This window comes from Protopterus annectens, chromosome 3.part0 (assembly GCF_019279795.1).
Source record: "Protopterus annectens isolate FY-2018-M chromosome 3.part0, PAN1.0, whole genome shotgun sequence".
Taxonomy (NCBI): domain Eukaryota; kingdom Metazoa; phylum Chordata; order Ceratodontiformes; family Protopteridae; genus Protopterus; species Protopterus annectens.
The window spans coordinates 943,886,390-943,910,130 of NC_056731.1; the positions used below are offsets into that span (position 1 = coordinate 943,886,390).

Sequence of the window (23,741 nt, forward strand, 5' to 3'; positions counted from 1 at the left end):
AACTGACTGAATTAACTTTATGAAGGCACAAATAATCCGCTGGACTGGTATTCCACAGCAGGACTTCATAATTGAAAGGGTATACCTCGCATATGCTTCAAACCTAGCCATGAGAAAGCAGCGAAGACCTGTATTAGTAAAGATGCAAACCTACTAGCAGAGAGTTGATCCTGACAAAACGAAGGCAAAAGGTATTAAAAGTTGGAAACAGTAGACTGCCTGTGGAAAATGATGATTCACTGTTTGCTGAAATAAATTTGTTTCGCCAATAAGGGAATGTAAGGTGTAAGATTTAAACTGCTATTGTCTAGCTGTATTCAGAATATTTTTCCTGAAGGATCAAAGTAATTTTCTGATGCTTACCAGACTAAGGAGGAAATAAAAAAGTTTGTTTAACAAAAAGTGAGCCATCAAGTAAAAGAGGATTCTACGTCTCATTCTTCTGGTAGCAAAGCACATTGAAAGACTTTGCCAGTCAAATCTTTTCCATTGTTCTGAAATAAAATGATTGAGAGGCAGAAAAAGAATAGGAGTTGACTAGAAGAAATTGTGAGTACCTTGGAATTGAACTGGTGTATAGAGTTGGAAATATAGAGGTAAATGAGAAGAAGACCAGTAACATGAAAATTAGTGAATACACATAAGACTGCAAAGCATGAGTTGCATTTGTGAAATAGGGCTATACAAGAAAAAGTTGAAAGAGTAGACTTTTGTTGACTTTATTAAACTTGTGTGGAACTTAAAAGCATTTGCTTCACTTCATGTCATATGTCATGTTTGGAAGGACACTGTAGAGAGGGAAAGAGGAAGGAAAAAGCTATCTGTAAGTAAAACAATATCTGTTCTTAACAGTATTTCTTTGAAACTTTTTATGAAAATTGCATGTTTTATAGTAAAGTATTTTTTTGTTGTTTGTATGTGATAAAAGTACTAAAGCAAACAGATGTTTTTTTTTTCTCCTCCTTTTTAATATTAAGAAATGTAGGCATTGCAATGCAAAAAAGCTAGACCAAACCATGTTTATTTACTTACTTGCATTTGTTTACTGGGATGGTCCACTGGGCCGAAAAGAGACCATTTTCAGTAGAGACCCAGGGAAATAGCTCCACAATAACATGAGCATACAATAAAAATGTCACATGTAAACACGACAATAACATGAACATGTAATAATGCCTAGTATAGATATGACATTAGTAACCAGTTAATATTTAGTTGAATTGATGGAAGTATAGAAATTGACAGAAGATAAACAATTATATATTGCAAATGTATTTGGCATTAGGATAGAGAGGTTTTTACAAATGATTGATGATAGTAGTAAGCTAGACAGGTATTGAAAGGTGACAATTTGGTGCAGGTGCAGTGCCATAAAGTAGATAGGTGGTGGTGTAGAGAAGTTTTGAAAGAGGCAAGATTCTGAGTAGTTCTTATCGATAATGGTAGGGCATTCCACTGTTTGGCTACCGAGAAGGAGTACAGTAGCTGGGTTGTAAACTTGGGTGGTTGAAGTAGGGGTGGATGGGGTGCAAAAGTCCATAGAACATAATATATGTAGAGCTTGTTTGTTTTTTCTTACTTTTGTGATGGTGAATGTCTGGATTAAAACCCTTGGCTTAATCTAATTGCAAGTTTTAAGTGGAAGCAAGTAAATAAGAGAATACTGAATATAGTGAAAAGTTTTCCTTTAGCAAAAATGCTGCAGCTTGTCTTTAGAAACTTGCAGCTGAGGGCTACATTTTCTTTTCTTTTACATTTCCATGGAGACAAGCTGATTATAGAGCAATAAAGGAAAGCCAAAGTACTGGTTTCTTCAAGGCTAAAGTTAATGCTTTCTGAAAGCATGCAGATTGTTTTTCACATCTTGGAGGGGAATAAATATAAAAAAGAGAGACATTCATTAAAGTAGAAGTACAGACATTAATGTTTGTCTCAGCATGGATAACCTCAATTTTAGGTTAATTAAGGCCCGTATTTGCAGCTATCTGGGACAATGGTTCCAATTAGGAGGGTTAAACCTCATTATTTGAAGATATAAATAGCTTTGTGTGTTTGTATTAAGTTAACAGGATATTGGGGTGTTCTGGGGTGTGTTTGGTTATTTTGTATGAGGGTTTAAATTAAAATAAAATGTAATGTAAAATGTGGCATAGGTTCCACTGTTGATAAGAAAAACTGTGTAAAAGATCAATCTGCCAAACATTAGTGGGTGCAATTATCACAAAGACTGGAGATAGACACTAAAAACGTTGTCCTCTATAATAGGTGTGAATAATGACTTCTTCTTGTAATGGCAACACTTTCCATATTATCTTGGAATGTTAATGATCTTACAGGTATAGAAAAAAAGAAAGACTATTTAATTAAGAAATGTAAAGTGCAAATAGCAATGCTACATGAAACACACTTGAAATGAACTGAGCATGTGAATTTGATAAAGGATTTCAGAATGGATATTCAGCAGAATATCAGGGACAAAAAAAAAGAGGAATGCTTATTTTAATTGCTGTTGGAGCTCCAATAGTGATAGAAGAGGAAAAAAAGATAATAATGGCAGATTTGTGATTGTAAATGACTACTGGCAATGAATGAGGATTATGCTGGCATGTATTTATATTTCACATAAACTGCTGTTATGGAGCTTACAAAATGAAGATAAATAATCAGCTTTCAGCATATTACTTATAGTTGGGGACTGGAATTTGATTTGCAAAAATGAGGATGTGTCCGGGGGGCCTGCAAGGGAAAATTATAACAAAAGAAGGTTGATTTCTGAAGGAATTTATCAAAATATTTGGTATGGAAGATGTGAATTCAATAATAGGAACTTTGAGAAGATTTACATATTATTCCCCAAAGCATAATAACTAGGTTAGACTAAACAGAAATTAAAGTGCACAGGAACATGTACATTTAATTGAGAATGTTTATGCACCAATAATTACCAAGGTAAACATGCAGAATAATGAAGTAAAGATGAGACACTGGCAGTTCCCCACTGTTAAAAAGAGAAGAATTTAAGGAATGGGTAGTGGAAATTATTCAGGAGTTGTTAGGGAAAATGGAAAGTACTCCAGTTGTTATAGTAGTGAGTGGGATAAAATGAAAGTAGAATTGAAGACTAGGATAGAAATAAAAGAAAGACATATGGTTAAGATGTAACAAGAATTATTTAAGGGACTGACAAAGGATAAAGTAATACAGAATATAGGGAATCTCTCAGAAAATGAAGAGGCGCAATTCCAGAGCGCTAAAGAGAAAATAAAGGAATACCTGGATAATGTGTGTGAGTTTATAAAGACTGCTGTTAAGCAACTGTTTTTTGATAATAACTCCTGAGCGCAAAAACTTTTGGCACAATGACTTAGGCAACAGAAAGTGGAAAGGGTTGTTGCCAAAACTCAGGGAGCTTATAACAAGAAAACTAACTAGATATTTTATATTTTATGTTATCAAAATTTGTATAAAGCAGAGAAATAGGGATATCAAGAAAAAGCACACACACACACACACACACACACACACACGCGCATATATATATATATATATATATATATATATATATATATAAATTTTATTTATATATATATATATATATATGTATATATATATATAAATTTTATATATATATATATATATATATATATATATATATGTATATATAAATTATGGAATATTTATGAAAGGCTTAAATATGCCAAGGTGAGAGGTAGATGAAGCTCAACAATTAACAGTTAAGATAGGAGGCAATGAAATAAAAAAGGTGATGTATAACCAATCCAATCCATAGGAAAGTCTCCAGGAATAGATGGTATCTGGTGGATGTTTGGAAGCTAGGAGTGATAGATCTGTTTAATAGTATTTTAAAATAAGGGGAAGCACCAACATACTGGAAAAAACTGTGGTGGCTTTATTACCTAAAGACAATAAAGACCCGTCAACTCCAGCTTTATATATAGGCCCATTTCAATTTTAAGTCATGATTATAAAATGTTTATCTTTAATGGCTAAATTAATGGCATGGATGTTGCCAAAACTGACTGATAAGGATCAGTGTGGCTTTGTAGAGGGGAGGCAAACATTTGACAACATTAACAGAACAATGATGATCCAGAGGGAAGCAAAATGTAAGAAAATTCTGCTGTTGTTGATGGGTCTTGATGTTGAGTAGCATTTAACAGAGTAAGCTGGGATTTTATGATTGGGGCAATGGAAGTATTTGCATTTCCTGATAAAATAATGCGGTTAATTAGGAGGATGTGTTAAGGATCAGAGACAAAAATCAAAGTGGGAGGGTTCCTGTCTGATGGGTTGTGTCTGGACAGAGGAACCAGGCAGGGGTGTCCTCTTTCCCCATTGTTATTTGCTTTATGCTTAGAACCATTGGCAAAGAAAATAAAGGACTCTGGGAATTTAAAGATATGATTAGTATGGTATTCAGGACAAGTTGGCTTTGTTTACAAATGATAGAACAAGAAAAGGACATCTCAGTGTTGAAGAACATTCTGAGACCATTCCAGTTTTTTTTGGGATATACAATTAATGAAGATAAAACAAAATCTTTAGCATTAAACTATGTACCCACACATGAATTGTTTCAGCCATACCCATATTTATGGGGACATGATAAAATGAAGTATTTAGGATTAGGGGTTTAAAAGGACACTGTTATGACAGCAGGATATGTGGGAAGTGACTAAAACAAAAGATAATACAGAATCTGAGAAACTGGAACCTCTTTCCCATGGATAGCAACATACAAGCAGTAAAAAGGGTTTTAGTCCCTTTAGTTTTATACACAGGTCAGACAAATGTTAAGCAACCAGAAGAGAAGTTATGGATAGTAATTAATAGAGTTGAAGAATTTTATCTGGGAGTGGAAGGGGGCAAGAGTCACTTCCAGTAGAACAAGGTTTAGGATTACCTGATTTGAAGGGCTATTTTAGAGCTACGCGGTTAAGACTGCTGTATATAACATAAGCAGAAAACTACAATTCAAAGTGGAAAGGAATGATGATGACACTGAGGGAAATTCAAGAAATAAGGAAAGGGTGGGATTTTGTATGCAGATCCATAAGGAGATTAACAGCCATACAAAATATTATGCTCATAAAGTAGCAGAAAGTAAATGAAGTACTAAGCCAACATGATAATGAAAAAAGGAGATTTTGTCAATAGGAATGACTGCAGTTAGGGGTACAGAGAATAGGCATTAAGGGCTTGGAACTGGAGGAAGATGGCAAAGGAGCCGTGATATTGGCAACAAATAGAGACAGGAAGGTAATAAAATGGGAAGAGGCCAATAAGACATTTGGACTGCAGGCTAGAGATTGCCTTCCCAATTAGGGATTGATATCGGAGTACAGGCAAAGAGAACAATGTAAGGGAACCCACAGTGAAAGATCTGCACTGGTTGAGTATTTACTTGAATGTAGAATAGAGGCTGCTGTTAAAAAAGGAATAATTAGTAGGGCATATAAAATATTGCACAATAACTATAGGAATCAATCAGAGGAGGTTAGAAAAGATGGAGAAGAGAAATTAGATAAGCAATTTGCAAAGAATTAATGGGGGCTTCCAAATGTTCAACAAAGTTTAGAAGATTTAGGATTGTTTGTTTGGGAGTGTTTGTTTATAGGTACTCATGTACTCCAAGAAGACTCCAAATCATTTTTCCTCAGGTAGATGGCAAATGTTGGAGTTGTAATGAGGAAGAAACAGATACCTGTGAGCATATGCTTTCAGAGTCTAATCAACTGGCAGGCTTTCAAAATTCCCTACAGAGTACTTTGTCGTGAGTACAAGGTGAGAAAATGAGTATAACTAAGGAAATTATTTTTTTGAGCTGGGATACAGGATCTGAATTGCCCAGACATAGTATGCCCTAGTTAAGTTTAATTTTGATTGCTGCCAGAAAAACAGTTACTAGAAAATTGAAATCAAAGTCTAAACCAACAATACTTGAAATAGTGAAAATTGTAACATAGGTAAAAGAACAGGAAGTGGGATCTTTAGAAAAGGGTAAGAGTAAATTACATAGAGAAAATGGAAATTATGGGAACAATACATGCAGAAAAGATGTTTTGGAGGAGGAATGGGGGTTAAAAGAAGGCAGGGAGTGAACAATTTATGTAATGTTGGCTTGATTATATTGTATACAAGGCGATGTATGTTTGTAAATGTGAACTTGCTAATATGGTTCGATTACTTTTATATAAGTGTAAGTTTGCTTATATCACAAGTGATAATTCAATAAATGTGAAATGTGAATAATAATAATATATTATAATAAATATATATATATATATATATATATATATTATATAATAATAAATAATAATAAAATGTGAATAAATGTAAAAAATGTCAATCATCCATTTTCCTGTTCTTTCCAAAGAAAAATAAGTATCTAGTTTGGTGAGCTTTTTCCTCAGTTCTTTATTTTGCATTTGTTTGTGCCTTGCTTCATTAATTCATTTGTTCATTCCCTCAGTCATTCGTACTCTGATTACTTATTTAATCCACTTCAGGGTTATGTGGCACTGGAGCCTTTCCTACCATTCAGTCTCAAGTCTTGGTGATTAGAGGTTACCTCACTTGACAGTATCTTGTTATTTTTTATGCTTAATCTTGAAATTGAATATCAAACAGATATTTCTTGCAGTTGTATTTGTTAGCAACCGATAATAAACCCAATATCAGCAAGAGAAGCAAAAGAAAGCACAGTACCTATCCAGACGTCTTCAAATTAAGCCAGATCTTATCTTATCTTACAAGACATTAACTGGGGTGGAACAGAAAAACAGATGGTTAGTTCAATAAACTTAGGGTTGAAAACACTGTTGAGTACTCACTTCTAGGGAAGCGCTAGTAGCAAACAGTGTGAGACCTACACAAGTAACAAAGCTGTAGTTATTAATACTAGACCTGCTGTTAGTGCAGTGCATGACATAATGAGACTTGTAACTACTAGCTATAGTGCCTCTAAGGCAAATGTGTGGGTCACATAAGTCGTAATTATCCTGTCATAGTCTAGTGCAGGGAACTATTGGGCCAGATATGTCCAGCTGGCCTTGGTAGCCATTGTATTCAGTGATGGGTCTGACAAGAGATGAGTACAATGGTAGAATGACTTCTTTGGATCTGGAAGCTATTCCCTTGGAAATTAACTGGACCAGAGGGAAGGAATTCCTGACTGTGGTGGAAATATGATAATCAAATGAAAGAAAGCAGTCCATAATAAGTCTAAGGAAATTATTCTTTTGAGCTGGGATGTAGGATCTGAATTGCCTAGACATAGTTAGGCCTTACTAAGTTTAATGTTACTGGCTGCAAAAAATGTCAGTTGCCAGAAAATGGAAATCAAATATTCCCGACGTAAAGGAAGTTTTTGGATATTGTAAAGGAGGTAGAAGAACCAGGGTGGGACTTTTAGAAAAGGGAAGGAGCAAATTGTATAGAAATAAGTGGAATTTATGGAAAAAGTACATGCAGGATAATGTTCAGGAGGTTAAGTTTTAGGGAAGGCAGGAACTGAAGTAATCTGTCAAGACATTCGAAGGATTTAATGCCTTTGATTTTCTTGTTAAGTTATCTTTACAGCCTTTCAAGATGAACAAAATATGTTTGATTTACACATGCCAAAAGGGCCATTGTACTCAATGATGGGTCTGATAAGCATAAAGTACAGTGGCAGAATGACTTATTTGGATCTTGAAGACATTCTGTTGAAAATTAACTGGACTGAATAGAAGGATTTCCTGACTGTGGTGGAAACATAATTGAATGAGAGAGAATTGTTTACATAAGTACCCAACTGTCTTATGACCGTGCTGGAAGAGGAGTACCATTTAAAATGTATGAGGTGGGAATTTTTTTCCCCAAATGCTACCATGCTGCATGTTTTTGTTTCTAATGAATTATCTAGACTGTATATGCCCATGCAAGCTATGTGCATGCTCTCTTTCTAAATGATGTTTATGTAGCTATTGTAAAGCTTTTTGTATATTTTGTACTCCTCCTGATATTGTGTAACTTTACTTTGTGTATATGTCAAACTGGGTGTTAAATATGGAGCTTTTCTCCCTGTGACTCTGCTGAAAAAGGGTTATATCCCGGTTGGACTTTCCCAGTAAACAAAGAAAGACAAAAAGATGACAATTTTAGGAAATTATGTATTTCCAACAAAAATAGTTTTGATGGTTGGTGTTTAGCCATTAACTTTGTATAATGTATAACTGTTTGTTAATGTGGATATTTCAACTACATTGTATTTTCTTAAGAGACATTTTAAAACTGTGCTGTCTTTTTCAGATTACATTGTATCTTTAAGTAAAACAAGCGATACTTATGATGTCCTTCACTGGAACATGTTTGTATTAGATATAGAGCCAGATTCATTAATGCCTACACTGTGTTTGTACAGTCTGAATCAAGAACATCCCTACCACATTTTTTTGTGCTTTGTAATCATTCCGAAAGATCACACTAAGTGTACATGAAGTTTACACTTTGCGGTAACCTTTATGAGTCTCCCTTGATATTGAAGGCTGCAAGAAAATCAGTAGGAAAACTAAAATTAGGAGGAAGAAGAAGTGAGTTATGCTTGTGTTGTCTGTTCACTTAAAACTGTGTACACGCAGTGTAGGTGTTAATGAATCTCAGGGATGCTTTGAAATTTGAATACTTTATTACTTTTCTGGACTTCAGATATTTTTGCATACTCTGAAGAGCTGTCTTGGATGTTGTTTTGTTTGTGATTCTTTCCAGCAGTCAACTGAGGAGGTCTCCCTTGCAGATTAGGTGATACTGAAAGTATATATGTGTGTGTGTGTGTGTGTGTGTGTGTGTGTGTGTGTGTGTGTGTGTGTGTGTGTGTGTATTATGATCTGATAAATGGAGTAACTCTCACCTGTGCTTAGACAAGCCCTGCATTTACTGGGTGATATTTGAGCTCCCTGTAAACTGAGTATATATATATATATATATATATATATATATATATATGTATTTATATATATATATATATATATATATATATATATATATGTATTTATATGTCATTGTATGTTCCATTTTGTTCCTTCTTTCACATGTTATATTTGCATAGTAAATGGAGCAAACTGGTGGGCACAAGGACTGGTTATGATGTCCTAACCCAATGTGACATCATAGTAAGCACTGGGATAGTCATGTGCATTTCTGAGAGAGAGAGAGAGACAATGATGTGTGGGGGGGGGGGGGTGCAGAGGAGGAAACTCCAGCAGTGAATAAATATTTTTTATTTGCAATAATTTCTTAAGTTGCTTTGCTTTCTGGATTGTTGTAGTTGGAATATTCCTCAAAATATGCTCATTTCATGATTTTCAAGATGGCTACACATTGAGTAACAGCTTAATTCTAGCTCTCCCAGTGTGAAAACAAAAACTTAAAAAAAATCCACCACTATTATGGTAAGGACTCGGGCAACTTTATTACTATAAAACAATAAAACTGTAAGCGCTTTCGCAATGTGCTGTTGCTTCTTCAGACCATTAATAAATGCATCACATTCCCAGTTTAAATATAAAACAAAATCTCAAGCATCCAATAACGACAAAGTATCAATCATTCAATCAACAGTGAATATTACATCTACTTCTACGAACGATGTTCACTAAAACCAACCAAATGAAAAAACGTAAAAATCTATCTAACCTATTAGAGCATGTCAAAATCTTATTGGTTGAACAATTGCAAAACTTCTTCATTGGATTTGGACAAATCAGTAGCACAAACAAGCGCTTCTTAATGCTTAGATTTGAAAAAATAAAATCCCTATCTAAAAAGAGAGGTATTATATACAAATGACCATATTGTTGGAATGGTAAACGCTGATTTGAATATCTCAACGTCATCATTAATTAAGATGAATTCACAATGGAGGCTTAACATTACCAGCACCTTGTATGTGATTAAACGTATGTAACGACTCTGAGCTCAAAGGACTATTTAATAAGTGTAAACTTTTGCTATATAAACTATTAACTGTGTTCCAAATAGTTATGACAACCAAGAGATAACAGACCCAGTTATCTCTCTCAGTAGAAGTAGAAATTATCTGTCTGCCTATTTTGAATACATATGTCCAATCACACATGAAAAAACAGCTAAACGAGCCACACTGCAGCCTTCACAGACTATCGCACCCTTACTGCAGATATAACCCTATCCAATAATTGTAGAGATGTTCGCATTATTATGTGCAATGGCACTACAGTCAAAAAACTGATTGTATAAAATGGACCTTTCCCTATGGAAACAGCTGTTAACTGTTTTCCAATCAATTATTAACCTCGGAGAAAATACGAGTCCAGATATCACTCTCTATAACTCTAAAAATAATGTGTCTGTTTAATTTGAGCACAACTGACCATTCACAAGAGAGACAGGTAATTAAGCCAATACACAGCCTTCACAACCTATTGTGCGCTTAAAGCCAATGTTTCCTAACAAGTAATTCATAAACATATTCATTCACATGCATTGTGATCATTAATTCACGCCACTATTCCTTCCACTACTCTCAGAAGGAATCATATTAACCATATTATGGTTATAGTACAGCCTTTAATTCCAATTGCACCAATAATAACTGAAGTAAAACATGGGGTAGTGAAATAAAAATGAGACACTGGCTCCTTTCCACCTCTCTGTTGGAAAGAGAGGAATGTAAGGAATGGGTAGTGGAAATTATTCAGGAGCTATTAGAGAAGACAGAAATTTCTTCTAAAAATATAGCTAGGGAATATGGTACAATTAAAATGGAGTTTAAAAAAAGGGAGATATTGTTAAGAAGTAACAAGAATTATTTAGAGGGACAAAGTATTGCAGAATAGGGGGAATCTCACAGAATAAGAAGACCAACTGCAGAATGCAAAACAGAAAATAAGGAATGCTCTTAACCAGTGTTTGAGTGCACAAACTTTTAGCCCAAAGACACGGGCAACAGAAAGTAGAAAGGGCTGTTACCAAGCTAAGGAAGCTAACAAGAGATCCTGTAGAGATATTAGAAATATTTTGGAAATACTATGAAAATCTGTAAATCAGAGAAATATGGAAATCAAGAAAATGTATAACTAGAAATGTTTATGGAAGAATTAAATATGCCAAGGTTAGAGGGACATGAGGCTCGGTTACTAACAGGATAGGAGGAGATGAGATAAAAAAGGTGATATGTAACCAATCTACAGGAAAGTCACCAGGAATAGATGGTATTGCTGTGGAACACTGAAAGCTAGGAGGGAAAAAACTGATAAAGATTTGGAAGATTTTGATTAACATTATTTTAAGAGAAGAAGTACCAGTATCCTGGAGGAAACCAGTGGTAGTTGTAATATCTAAAGAGGGTAAACATCCATCAGATCCAGCTTCATACAGGCCCATTTCGGTACTAAACCATATTTTAAACTGTTTGTCTAGCTGAATTTTATGAGCAGGGCAATAGAAGCATATGCTTTCCGTGATAAAATTATAAGGTTGATTAGGAGCATATATGAGGTATCGGAGATGAAAATTAAAATGGGTGGGGTCCTCTCTAATAATTTTTGCTAGAGCAAAGGAACCAGGCAGGGGTGTTCTCTTTCCCCCTTTGTTATTTGCATTATATTTAGAAACATTGGCAAAGAAAATAAAGTACTTAGAAAATCAAGGATATACTTGGTATGGTAGTCAAGAAAAGATGACTTTCATTGCAGATGATATTATTTTATACCTGACAAAACCAGAAAAGGACATTACAGTGTTGTGGAACATTTTGAGATGATTTCAGATCGTATCAAGATACAAAATTAATGAAGCTAAAACAAAGGCAACAGCAGTAAATTATGTACCCATACGCAAACTGGTTCAGCAATATCCATATTTATGGAGACATGATAAAATGAAGTATTTAGGAGCATTGATTAAAAATGATTCCAGTATGGCAGCTAAGGATGTGTGGGAAGAGACTAAAGAAAAGATAATACAAAAACTGAGATTGGAAGTTCTGTTATATGGATTTGGATAGTAAGATACAAGCAGTTAAAATATATTAGTTCCTTTAATCTTATGCACAAGTTAGGCATATTTTTATCAACCAGAGAAGAAGTTGTGAATAGCAATTAATAAGGAGTTGAAGGATTTTATCTGGGAGGATGACTGCAAGAGGTAGGTGGGATAAGTTGATTTTTTTCAATAGAACAACGAGGATTGGGATTACCTGATTTGAAGAGGTGTTTTAGAGGTATGCAGTTAAGGCTTATACACATAGCACGAGCAGAAACCTATAATTCAAAGTGGAAAGTGATGATGATGAAACTGGCGGGAAGCTGAAGAAACAAGGAGAGACTGGGATTTTAGATGCAGATCTTTAAGGAGAATAACATACAGAATATTTTATTCATAAAGTAGCAGAAAGTATTCTAAGAACTAAGGCAACATGGGAATGGAGAAAAGAGATTCTGCTGATAGGGATTACTGCAATTAGGGATACAGACAATAGGCAAGGGGGGGGCTGGAATTTAGTGGAGAAAACTGGCAAAGGAACTGAGGTACTGAGAGCAAATAACTAGAGAGGGGAAGGTAATAAAATGGGAAGATGCCAAGAATTTATTTGGACTGCAGGTTAGAGATTACCTTTCCTATCAAGGACTGATGTCAGAGTATAGAGAAAGAGAAAGAAATAGGGGGTCTTAAATGAAAGCCCAGCACTGGTAGAGTTTTTAGTAGAATGTAGGACAGAAGATACTGTTAAAAAAGGAATAATTAGTAGAGCATATAAAATATTGCACAATAACTATAAGAATCAATCAGAGGAGGTTAGAAAGGATTGGGAAGAGAGATTGGATAAGCAATTCACTAAGAAACAATGGGCGGGAATATATGATGGTCTTCATATTTCACTGTTACAGTCATCACTTGTGGGTTATCCCTGGTGGGTAGCCCTCAGCTGGCCCAAGTACCAGAGTAAAGGTTTCCCTCTTGAGTCGGCTGTTCTGTGAGTGGGACTAAAGTCAGGGCTATAAAGGAAGACAGCCAATGCCATTACATCAGTCTTTCTTGCCGTGGAGCCGGAAACAGAAGCAGTTTTGCGAGTGCATTTTTCAGCCATTGCCAATGTGAAGACAACCGTCTAAAGCTAAGTACCCTGTTGGGGAATTTTTTTCTTGCCTTAAACCAATCTCAGAGAAAGTTAATAACTGTCTCAGTTGTGGAAAGCAGATCCCACACCGTGACTTCCATTCTCTCTGCATCACCTGTTTAGGCCCAGACCACGACATTCCAGGGTGTCAGTTCTGTGCCCCCTTTAATGCTCGTACTATACAAAGAAGAACTGATACAGTCACTAGGCATTTTAGTCGGTCTTTCCAGCAACGCAAAATGACGTCGGTCTCTCAAGCAGTTTCTGACTTTCTTAGGAAGACATAAGACAAAGACAAGGATAGGCCTCTAAAAGTTAGGCCCTCTGATCACCCCGGACTACCGTCAACCCTTTCTCAAAGTAAGGTTACAGCTGAACTCGGTGAGGTGCCTTCACAGCCCCTGACGACAGCCGACAGTCCACTGCAGGCCTGTACCAAGACCCATTCGGAGTCCGGTACACCAACGAATCAACCTCCTCCTGCCAAGATGTATGTTCCTCACGTAGTTGGGTCTGGAGCCACTTTGCAGGCACCAATTTCCGCGGAGCCCCCACCGACATCCAAATTCAGGATTAGACCAATGACAGTGCCGCCAGTCAAATTGACTCTGTATAAGGCTACTGAACCAGCTAGGCCCAAGCCAAAATCTACCCCCAATAAGGTCCCTCCACAGGGCCCCAGCCACTGGCCTACTACCTAGCCAACCAGCCTCTTAATCACAGCAACTTCTCAGAATTGCAGAGGACCTGATGACTCTGTTCAGGAGTAGCCAACCTCCCCCTCCCACATCAGCCAAAAGAAAAAGGGACACCCCCCCCCAGAGGTCTTCACAGACCCAGAATCAGTGGATTCAGATCTGGAGGAGTCAGACCAGCCCTTAGCAGCATTCGAGGACTCTGATGCTGAGGATCCCATCCCCACTGCCTCTCCTTCTGAGGACCGTTCTTTCAGGGAAACTCTAAACACTCTCAAAATGTTGACACTGCAAAAACTACTACCTATGCTCCTACCACAAGCCTGGCTAGTGACCCTAGACCTGAAGGATGCCTACCTGCATATTCTTATCATAGAGTCCTGCAGGAGTTACCTAAGGTTCAGAGCAGGGTCCCAACACTTTCAATTCTCTGCACTGCCCTTTGGCTTATCCATTGCTCCCAGAGTCTTTACAGTAGTGTTTGGCTCCAGTCATTGCTTACTGCAGACTTGGAGCCATACACATTTACCCCTATCTAGACAACTGCCTCATTCAGACAGAAGCCAAGAAAAAGCTCCTACAGGACCTATTCTTTGTGCAGACCATACTAACCTCACTGGGGTTCACCATAAACATGGAGAAATCCCAACTGCTACCCACACGAAGGATTATCTTCCTGGGCAGTTTGATGGACACATCCAAGCAAATGCCCCCCCCCCCCCGAGTCAGACCTTTCTGCAGTCCTACAAAAGACCCACCTCACAGCCAGGCAAAATATTATAAGCCCTGGGATACATGGCCTCCTGCATCCTGCTGGCACCCCTGGCCACATTGCATGTGCGGAAACTGCAGTGGTATCTAAGGAACCTCTGGTCCCAATACTCCCAGTCTCTGGAGCACCAACTACCACTAATCCCTTCCTTAAAGAAGGAACTCCTCTGGTGGGCCCAGGCTTGCTCCCTAAACAAGGGACTTCCTTTTGTCCTTCGCCCACACAAGCAGACCTTGGCCATGGATGCCTCAGACATTGCCTGGGGAGCCCACACTGGAACTCTGCAAGCTCAGGCCTTTTGGGGGCAGGAAGTTCTAGGTCTACACATCAATGTGAAAGAAATGCTAGCAGTGCACAGAGCTATCCTAATCTTTCAAGAGCATCTGTCACCAGGGGTACTCTTAATCAGGACAGACAACACCACTGTCATGTGGTACATCAGCAAACAGGGGGGCACTCATTCCTACCCCCATGTCACCTTGCCATGGAAATCTGGCAGTCAGCATTGAATCTAGGACTGTATCTCTTAGCTCAATACCTCCCAGGGAAGCAAAACACCCTGGCAGATCACTTAAGCAGACAAATCATGGAACCCCATGAGTGGCAGTTGCACAGGGAGACCTTCATACAGATCACTCGCATTTGGGGGGAGCCAGACATAGATCTTTTCGCAAGCCACCAGAACCATCAACTGGCCAAGTTCTGCTCAAGACAGTTTCACCCAGAAGCCTGGAGGATGGATGCCCTCTCCTTCCACTGGGGCAGCCTGTTTATGTATGTCTTTCCCCCCACTTCCTCTGATACCCAGGGTTCTACTGAAGATCAGAGAGGAAGGGCCAAGGGCTATCCTGATTGCCCCAGACTGGCCAAGGCAGCACTGGTACCCCATGCTCCTCAGCATGACCATGCATCCTCCCTTTCCCCTGCCATCTGCCACAGACCTTCTCACACAACAAGGAGGGATGCTCCTGCATCCAGGCCTGGCCACACTCAAGCTAACAGCATGGCTGATTCCGCAAAGGAAGATAGCTCTTCAGTCCTCAGCAATCAGGTGTTAGACATTATTAAGGAGGCTTGCAGACCCAGCACCAAAAAATCTTATTCCTCTAAATGGAAGAGATTCACCTGCTGGTGCTCCACTAGGAACACCACCAGCTCTAAATCATCTTTACCCCTGGCTCTGGACTACCTGGCAGAGCTCCTCCATAAGAGTTTCTCTTACTCCTCTATCAAGACTTATGCCTCAGCTATCTCAGCTTATGTCCAGGCGGAACAGCCTTTATTCTCCCAACACCTGTTGAAGCAGTTTCTCAGAGGTGTGGCTCACATCAGACAACCAAGAAGGCCCCCTGCACCAGCTTGGGATCTAAACTTTGTCCTGAAAAAGCTGACTGTGCCCACTTTCGAACCAGCTTCCTCAGCAGACCTCAAATACTTCTCTTGGAAGACTGCCCTTTTGCTAGCCATCACTTCTACTAGGAGGGTATCTGAGCTTCAGGCTCTTATGGCTACTGAGCTCTTCATCATCTTCCATGTGGACAGGGTCTCTCTAAGAACCAACCCCTCCTTCATGCCCAAGGTGCTCTCTGAGGTGACCCTCAACCAGGCCATACACCTACCTACCTTCTTTCCTAAACCAACAAATAGAGGGAAGAGAATTCTGCATACCTTGGGTGTGTGCAGACAGTTGAGAGTTTACCTTGACAGGACCAAATCAATCAGGAAAATTGGCCAACTCCTGGTTTCAGCAGCCTCTACCTCCACAGCCTTTCAGAGAGGGGGGTTCCTACCAAGGAAATTCTTGAAGCTGCTACTTGGGCATCTATCCACATTTTCACCGAGCACTACCAGCGAGCTACTTTCTCCAAAACCAGGGCAGGATTTGCATCTGCTGTCCTGCAGGGCATGCTAGCATCCCCATAATTGAGCAACTTTCCTCCACCCACTTCCTCTGCTTTGGGATTCTTCCCACAAGTGATGACTGCAACAGTGAAACACAAAGAACATAGTACAGTTGTGTACACTTCCCATAAATGTAAATGTTCAAGTGTATTGACTGTTGCAGTCCTGTTTCCCTCCCACCTACCCCCTTTTTCTTAACTATTGTATGTATCTCCTCTGGGGCTCCAAGACCTTTGGGGGCAAGAAAAACTGATGTAATGACATTGACGGTCTCCCTTTATAGCCCTGATGACCTGACGTCAGCCCCACTCACAGAACAGCTGATGTAGGAGGGGAAACCTTTACTCTGGTACTTGGGCCAGCTGAGGGCTACCCATCAGGGATAACCCACAAGTGATGACTGCAACAGTGAATACACTCAAACATCTACATTTTTGGTAAGTGTACACAACTGTACTTTTCTCTCTCAAATATGCAACAAAATCTAGAAGATTTAGGATTTTGGTTGGAAATGTTTACATAGGTATTTGTATACCCCAAGTAGACTCCAGAGAATTTTTCCTCAGGTAGGCAGCAAATGGTCGCCGTGTGATGGGGAAAAAGAGGTAATTGGGAACATATTTTCTGGGAGTGTAATGAGTTAACAGACTTTAAGGATTTCCTGCAAACAAGTCTATCAGAGATGCTAGCTAAGCAAATTGGTGTAACTAGGGGAATGATTTTTCTGAGCCATAACACAGAATCTGAATTGTCTAGCTATAGTAAGGCCTTTCTGTGTAATTATGTTGGCTGCCAAAAAAGCAATTGGTAGAAAATGGAAATCTGAGTCTAAACCAGCTGTACTTGAAGTAGTGAATTAGAGATAAAACATCTCTAATTGGGATCTTTAGAAAAGGGTAGGAGTAAATTACATGGGAATAAATGGTAATTGTGTGAACAATACATACAGAAGAGGTATGAGGTTTAAAATAAGTCCGGATTTGAATGAACTGTATAATGTTTGACTGATAATGACTGGATAAAGTGATGTATCAAGTTTGCAACTAAAATTATGTCAATATGGTTTGTGATGTAGAATGCTTGCAACTAAGAGTATGGCAATATGGTTTGTTTTCATTTATATAAATGCATGATTGTCTATGTCATAAGTGATAATTTAATAAAAATGTTTCTTGTTTAAAAAATATGTTCATTTCATTTTCTGGACTTTTATATTTATAAATAAAGCACGTGGAAGAAAAGGTCATATTGACAGTACAGAATAGTTCATTCAAAGATCATAAGTCTTAGGACAGACCTTACTGATGCATATGTATTTTGTTTGCTGCTCTATTTTATTACAAGAAAATATGTTACAATGGTGAAGAATACTTTTCCATCTTTTCAAAATGCAGGAAGTTCCTGATCCATTGATGTATTTTGTAACACGATGGAGTAAAGACTTGTGGTCACAGATGGCTTATAGCTTTGTAAAGACTGGAGGAAGTGGAGAAGCATATGATGTTCTAGCAGAAGATGTACATGGAAAAGTCTTTTTCGCTGGTGAGGTGAGTTAAATTCTCTTTAGTCTCATTTGTAATCTGAGGTGAGTTAAATTCTCTTTGAGTCTCGTTTAAGTATAGATTTGTAGGTTTCATAGAGTACATATAAGATATCTAGCTGTACATATGCTTTGGTTACACAACAGAAGCCCGGATGGAGAGATAAGTCAGCAAGTAAAGGGGAGTATTATTGCTGAAGTTTAATTCATCCTCAAGTCTTGGTGACTACCTTCGTGAGGTGGACCCTGTTTTTCACAAAATCTCACCAAGGCGACATTGATATATAGACTGTATTTATGTAACATATATCATGGACAGAAGTAGGTCAAAAATTAAAAAAAGATAGCTGGGTGCACAAGACCCAGGATAAAAAAGTGCCCAAACCTGGTAGGCACACTGGTGCCAGGACTGGAAAAGATGACAGTGTAGAATCCTCAAAATACGGAAACATTCCTGTAATGGGGCCAGGCCAGGCCCAGGGGAAAGATGGCCCTCCTATTGTAGAAGGAAGTAATAGTCTATAAAAATCACAAAAACTGATGGGCCAAAGAAGAGCCATAAAGACGATAAAGTGGACTGTTGAGGATAAGAAAGAAATTATGAATTGTTACTGTTTTGCAAAAAGCCCAGAATTTCGAGACACAAGATATATAAAATGATTGAGGGAAACTAGAGGAAAGAAAAATAATTCCACAAGAAAAACTGTCAGAAGCTTCAAGTAAAAATTTGTATTCATTAATACAACAGATTTGCGAAAAACAGTATACAGATCAAGAAACTTTGAAATGTTTAGAAAAAGAAGCATCTGAGGAAATGCAAAAATATAAACAACAAAACCTAGAGATGTTTGAAAAGTATATGTCGCTTTCGTGTTAGGACACGAATAAACGAGTCTTTGTGGGTACTGTTCAGGCAGCTTTATTTCATACAAACACATCACTATAGAGGCTTACTGACTATAACTTAAGTAATTTATATACAAACTAACAACTACGATTAAGCATGCTCACTCTATGGCTGCTTCTACAAAATGGCACTAGGGATTGCACGTGTCTGGAATTTATAGGTGCACTTACAGCCTTGCATGCTTAAAGATATAGCACACACACTTTACACTCTGTTCTACAATATGAAAAAGAAATATGGACATGGAAAAGAAAGAGAGATTTGATATGGTGTAATATTTATGCAAAGGAGAAAGCCAAATTAATCAATATAAAGAAGGCAGCCCCAATGACATTCGAAGAGAAATACATGCAAAGGCATCCAGATATGGAAAATTTCACAATAAAAAAATAGTATCATAAAGAGGGAACGTAGAAAAGATTAGTAAAGTAGAAGTTAAAAAAATAGAAGTTGAAGTTAAGGAGTGCCTGCAAAGTGAAGGATTTGGTGTAGAAGATCTAACACAGGTTACATCACAACATGATGGAGTGAGTCCCCAAAGTAAGGAGAAGCAGGAAGATCAAGAGACATCTGAAGAAGAAGTATAGACATGGGAAAGAAAAAGAGATTTAATATGGTGTAATATTTACACAAAGGAGAAAGTAAAACTAACTAATATCAAAAACAGCAGCACCAAAGATATTTGAAGAGAAATACAGGCACAGGAATCCAGACATGGAAAACTTTATAATACAAAAAATAAGACAGAGGAAAAGAACAAAAGGAGATTAGTAATGGAGAAGTTAAAGAAATAGAGACTGAGGTTGTGGAGTAGTTGCAAAGTGAAAGATCCAGTGTAGAAAATCTAATGCAGAAAGCACCACAACAGGATAGAGCAATGGATATCCAAATTAAGGGGAAACCAGTGGAACAGGAAGCAATTGGTCAGGTGCAATATGAAGATATTTTGGAGCCTTCCACAGGAAACCAGTGTAAATGTTCACTTGAAGCTGGACAGTAAAGGAAGGAACAGGAAACTGTGAAAACTCTGATGCAGTCAGTGCTGAGGAGTGAAAGGCTAGTGAGCTCCCATATGACAGAGCAATGGCTGGCACAGGATGAAATTAAAGAGAATGTAGCACAGGAAGATGCTATACAACTTTCTATAAAATGCCCGCAGGAAATGGAAAATGTACAATGTGCCCTCAGTTTAGAAGAAAATGAGCTAAAAGAAGAGTTGCTTGATTTAATAGACATAGATATATTAAGATCAATGAAAAAAATAGACTGCAGAATGTCAATAAAACCCCAAATGTCAGAAGTCTGATAAAACAAATGAACACAGTAATTAGGACTGTCCGTACAGATCCATGCGATATAACAGAAGTAAACAGGATATATTACTGTGCAGCTAAATTAATAACTGATAAAGTTCTACCACAAGAACACAGGGTAGTGAGGGAAAGGAAGGGGAGAAATCAAATACCATCATGGAAGTATCGAATAGAGAAAACTATAAAGCAACTGAGACAAGTGTCACTGTTAGAAGAATATAGAAGAGGGAACAAATCAACAAAAATACTAAGAAAGACCTGATAAAGTCCAGTAAAAGACAAGAAGGTAGAAAACCCAGTAAGTATTCCAGAAATAAAATAAACCAGATGCTCCAAGAGACCAGAACTCGTATCCACAAAGCATTTATTGTCTTACAGCTTAAAAAAGTTTAAAAACAAACTGCGGTTGTAAAAAAAAATCGAACAGGTTTAGCGCTTTCATCTTTCAAGTGAATGACATCATCAGAACCATTGCATTTAGAGTAGCTAGGCTTTTATATCCAAAACCACACCCTTAAATTGACAACAAATCATGAAGCCGATTCCTGCATTTAAAGCTACATACTCGGCTAGCATTCACCTTAGTAGATATATGTAATAAATGGTTACAAAATAATACATCATGAATAAAATAAGTAAAAATAATATACATATATACAAACTGTGCTTGCAGAAGCCATACTACAAAAACAGCAATTACATGTTCTTAAGTACATTGCATCAACTCGTCTTTTGCCAACTTGCATTTGGACAGCTTATATTTTTATTGATCTTTCTTTTAACTCACTGGTAATAGAAACTGTTTCGCTTAAACCTGGTGGCACAGTGGCATTAAATCTCAACTGCCAAAGCATTTCTTTATGCAACAACTTATTCTTCCAGTCCCCACAGTATGCTGCCAAATCAATTTGTTCTACAGCAAAGAACATAAATTTATCAAACCCCACACAGGTGACCGAGTGCCTAGCTAAAACACTCTTGTTGTCATTTCACTGGATGCTGTAAACACGCTTATTAAAAGCGTTATTAGTTTTGCCAATGTAGAAAGCTTGGCATTGTGTGCACACAGCAAAATAAATCACTTTCTCTGTAAAACAGTTAAACCTGCCTCCCTTGGCATAATCCCTGATTTTATCATATAGCCACCCTTCATAGTGCCATTCAACATAGCCACATTGATTGCATCTTCCACATCTAGAATTTTTAGGAAAATTATCCATCCTGCATGAAGAGGAATGAAGGTCAGCAGGACTAAGACAGAATATATGTGTGTAAGTGAGAGGGAAGATAGAGGAATGGTAAGAATGCAGGGAGTAGAGGTGGCAAAGGTGGATGAGTTTAAATACTTGGGATCAACAGTTCAGAGTAATGGTGAGTGCAGAAGAGAGGTGAAGAAGAGAGTACAGGCAGGATGGAGTGGGTGGAGAAGAGTGTCAGGAGTGATTTGTGACAGACGAGTAGCAGTAAGAGTGAAAGGGAAGGTCTACAAGAGGGTAGTGAGACCAGCTATGTTATATGGGTTGGAGACAGTGGTATTGACAAAAAGGCAGGAGTCAGAGCTGGACATGGTAGAGTTAAAGATGTTAAGATTTGCACTGGGTGTGACGAGGATGGACAAGATTAGGAATAAGTATATTAGAGGGTCAGCCCAGGTTGGAAGATTTGGAGACAAAGCCAGAGAGACAAGATTACGTTGGTTTGGACATGTGCTGAGGAGGGATGCAGAGTATATTGGGAAAAAGATGTTAAGGATGAAGCTGCCAGGTAACAGGAAAAGGGGAAGGCCTAAGATAAGGTTCATGGATGTGGTGAGAGAGGACATGCAGGTGGATGGTGTGACAGAGCAAGATGCAGAGGACAGGAAGAAATGGAAACAGATGATCCGCTGTGGTGACCCCTAATGGGAGCAGCCGAAACAAGATCCATCCTGCATGTAGGTTTATTCTCCAAAATACTTTGAAATTACTCTGTCTTTTAAAAGTGAAAGTAGGCTTAACCTCATTAAATCTCTGTGTGGCCTCATTATTACTTATAATAAACCAATTTTTCAAAATGATCTTTTGGATTTCCTTGGCATCAAGTGAGTAATGAAAAACCATGTTAGTACTTAAATCAAGGGACTTGTGAGCAACGACATCTGGATTATTGTGCTCGTCTTTAAAAATGGAACCATATATACCATTTTGTTCACTCCACCTGTCCTGCCACCTCATCCACCAGGGCACAAGGGTAATTACTTTCCAAAAACATTCTTTTCAAAACAATAAATTCTTCTTGATACCTGTTGTCATTTGATGTCAATCTAGATACCCTAATACATTGACTTTTTGTAATGCCCTTTTTCTGGTGGTATGGGTGGCAGCTAGAATAAAATAAAAAAGAATTACAATAAGTGGGCTTTCTAAATATCCATCTGGTGAACGTTGAATTTTAATATCCAAGTATGCAGTTTTGTTGGCATTAACATGGTATGTAAAATCCGGAAACTCGTTGCTGTGTTGCATCAACCCCAACAATTCATTATATTGCTCTATACTGCCTTGCCACAAAATTAACAAGTCATCTAAATATCTATAATAAGCTTTGCAAAGCTTAAAAAGTGGAAACTTAAACAAAGACATTAATTCCCAACCTTAACAAAACGTGATTTGCAAACACAGGGACACAAATAGACGCTACTACCATTACACCGTCATCCGTCTCCAGGCCTATGCCTACAAAGAAACAAAAAAACAAACATATGACCTTGACCAAAGAAGGCCTACCTGACTGGCATTCCTTCACTTCTTCCTTGATGCAGGCCTTTATGGCCCTTAGGCCTTCAGCCTCATCCCCCACTGCTCTACCACTGCTAAGTCCTAGACCTGCTTCTGCCTCTTCTCTCCCTCATCTGGCCTCTCAGTACAGGGAAGAAGAGCAAGACACCTGTTACTCCTCCTCTGAGGAATCCATTTCTTACGCCTCCCAAATTGCTTCACCTCAGGAGTACTGCTCACCAGATGAAGACTCTATTGAGGGAGACTCTCCTCCAGAGGATATTACATTTGGTGAAACTATCACCAAAATGAAAGAGTATTTTAAATGGGATACCTCTCAAATGTCTAAAACTCCGAAGAGGTATTTTGAACTATTACAGGTAGACACCACCTCCCCTTCTACCATCCCACCAGTCATACCTGCATACTTGGATGCTTTTACTTCTGCATCAAAGACACCAGATTCTCAGCCACCTGCCCCTAAGCAGCCAGACTACTTCTACAAGGTGCCTGATGACCAAAAATTCTTAGTCAAACCTCCTCTGGCAGACCCAGCTGCGATTGCCACCTACCCTGATAAACAATCCAGACTCACTCCATCTGCCTCACTCTTACTCACTGACAAAGACATTAGATTGTTGGCATTAACATGGTATGTAAAATCCAGAAACTCGTAGGATTGTTAAGAAAGTCTATA

The 23,741-nt window shown here is 38.1% G+C and overlaps 1 protein-coding gene across 1 annotated transcript in view; it reads left to right on the forward strand.

Moving 5' to 3' along the window:
- KDM1B (lysine demethylase 1B) overlaps positions 1–23,741 on the forward strand; it is a 1,151,880-nt gene that overhangs the window by 1,095,257 nt on the left and 32,882 nt on the right. The window contains exon 20 of the mRNA XM_044065274.1: positions 17,923–18,075. Coding sequence (XP_043921209.1) covers positions 17,923–18,075 — 153 coding nt within the window. The remainder of the gene's footprint in view (positions 1–17,922; positions 18,076–23,741) is intronic.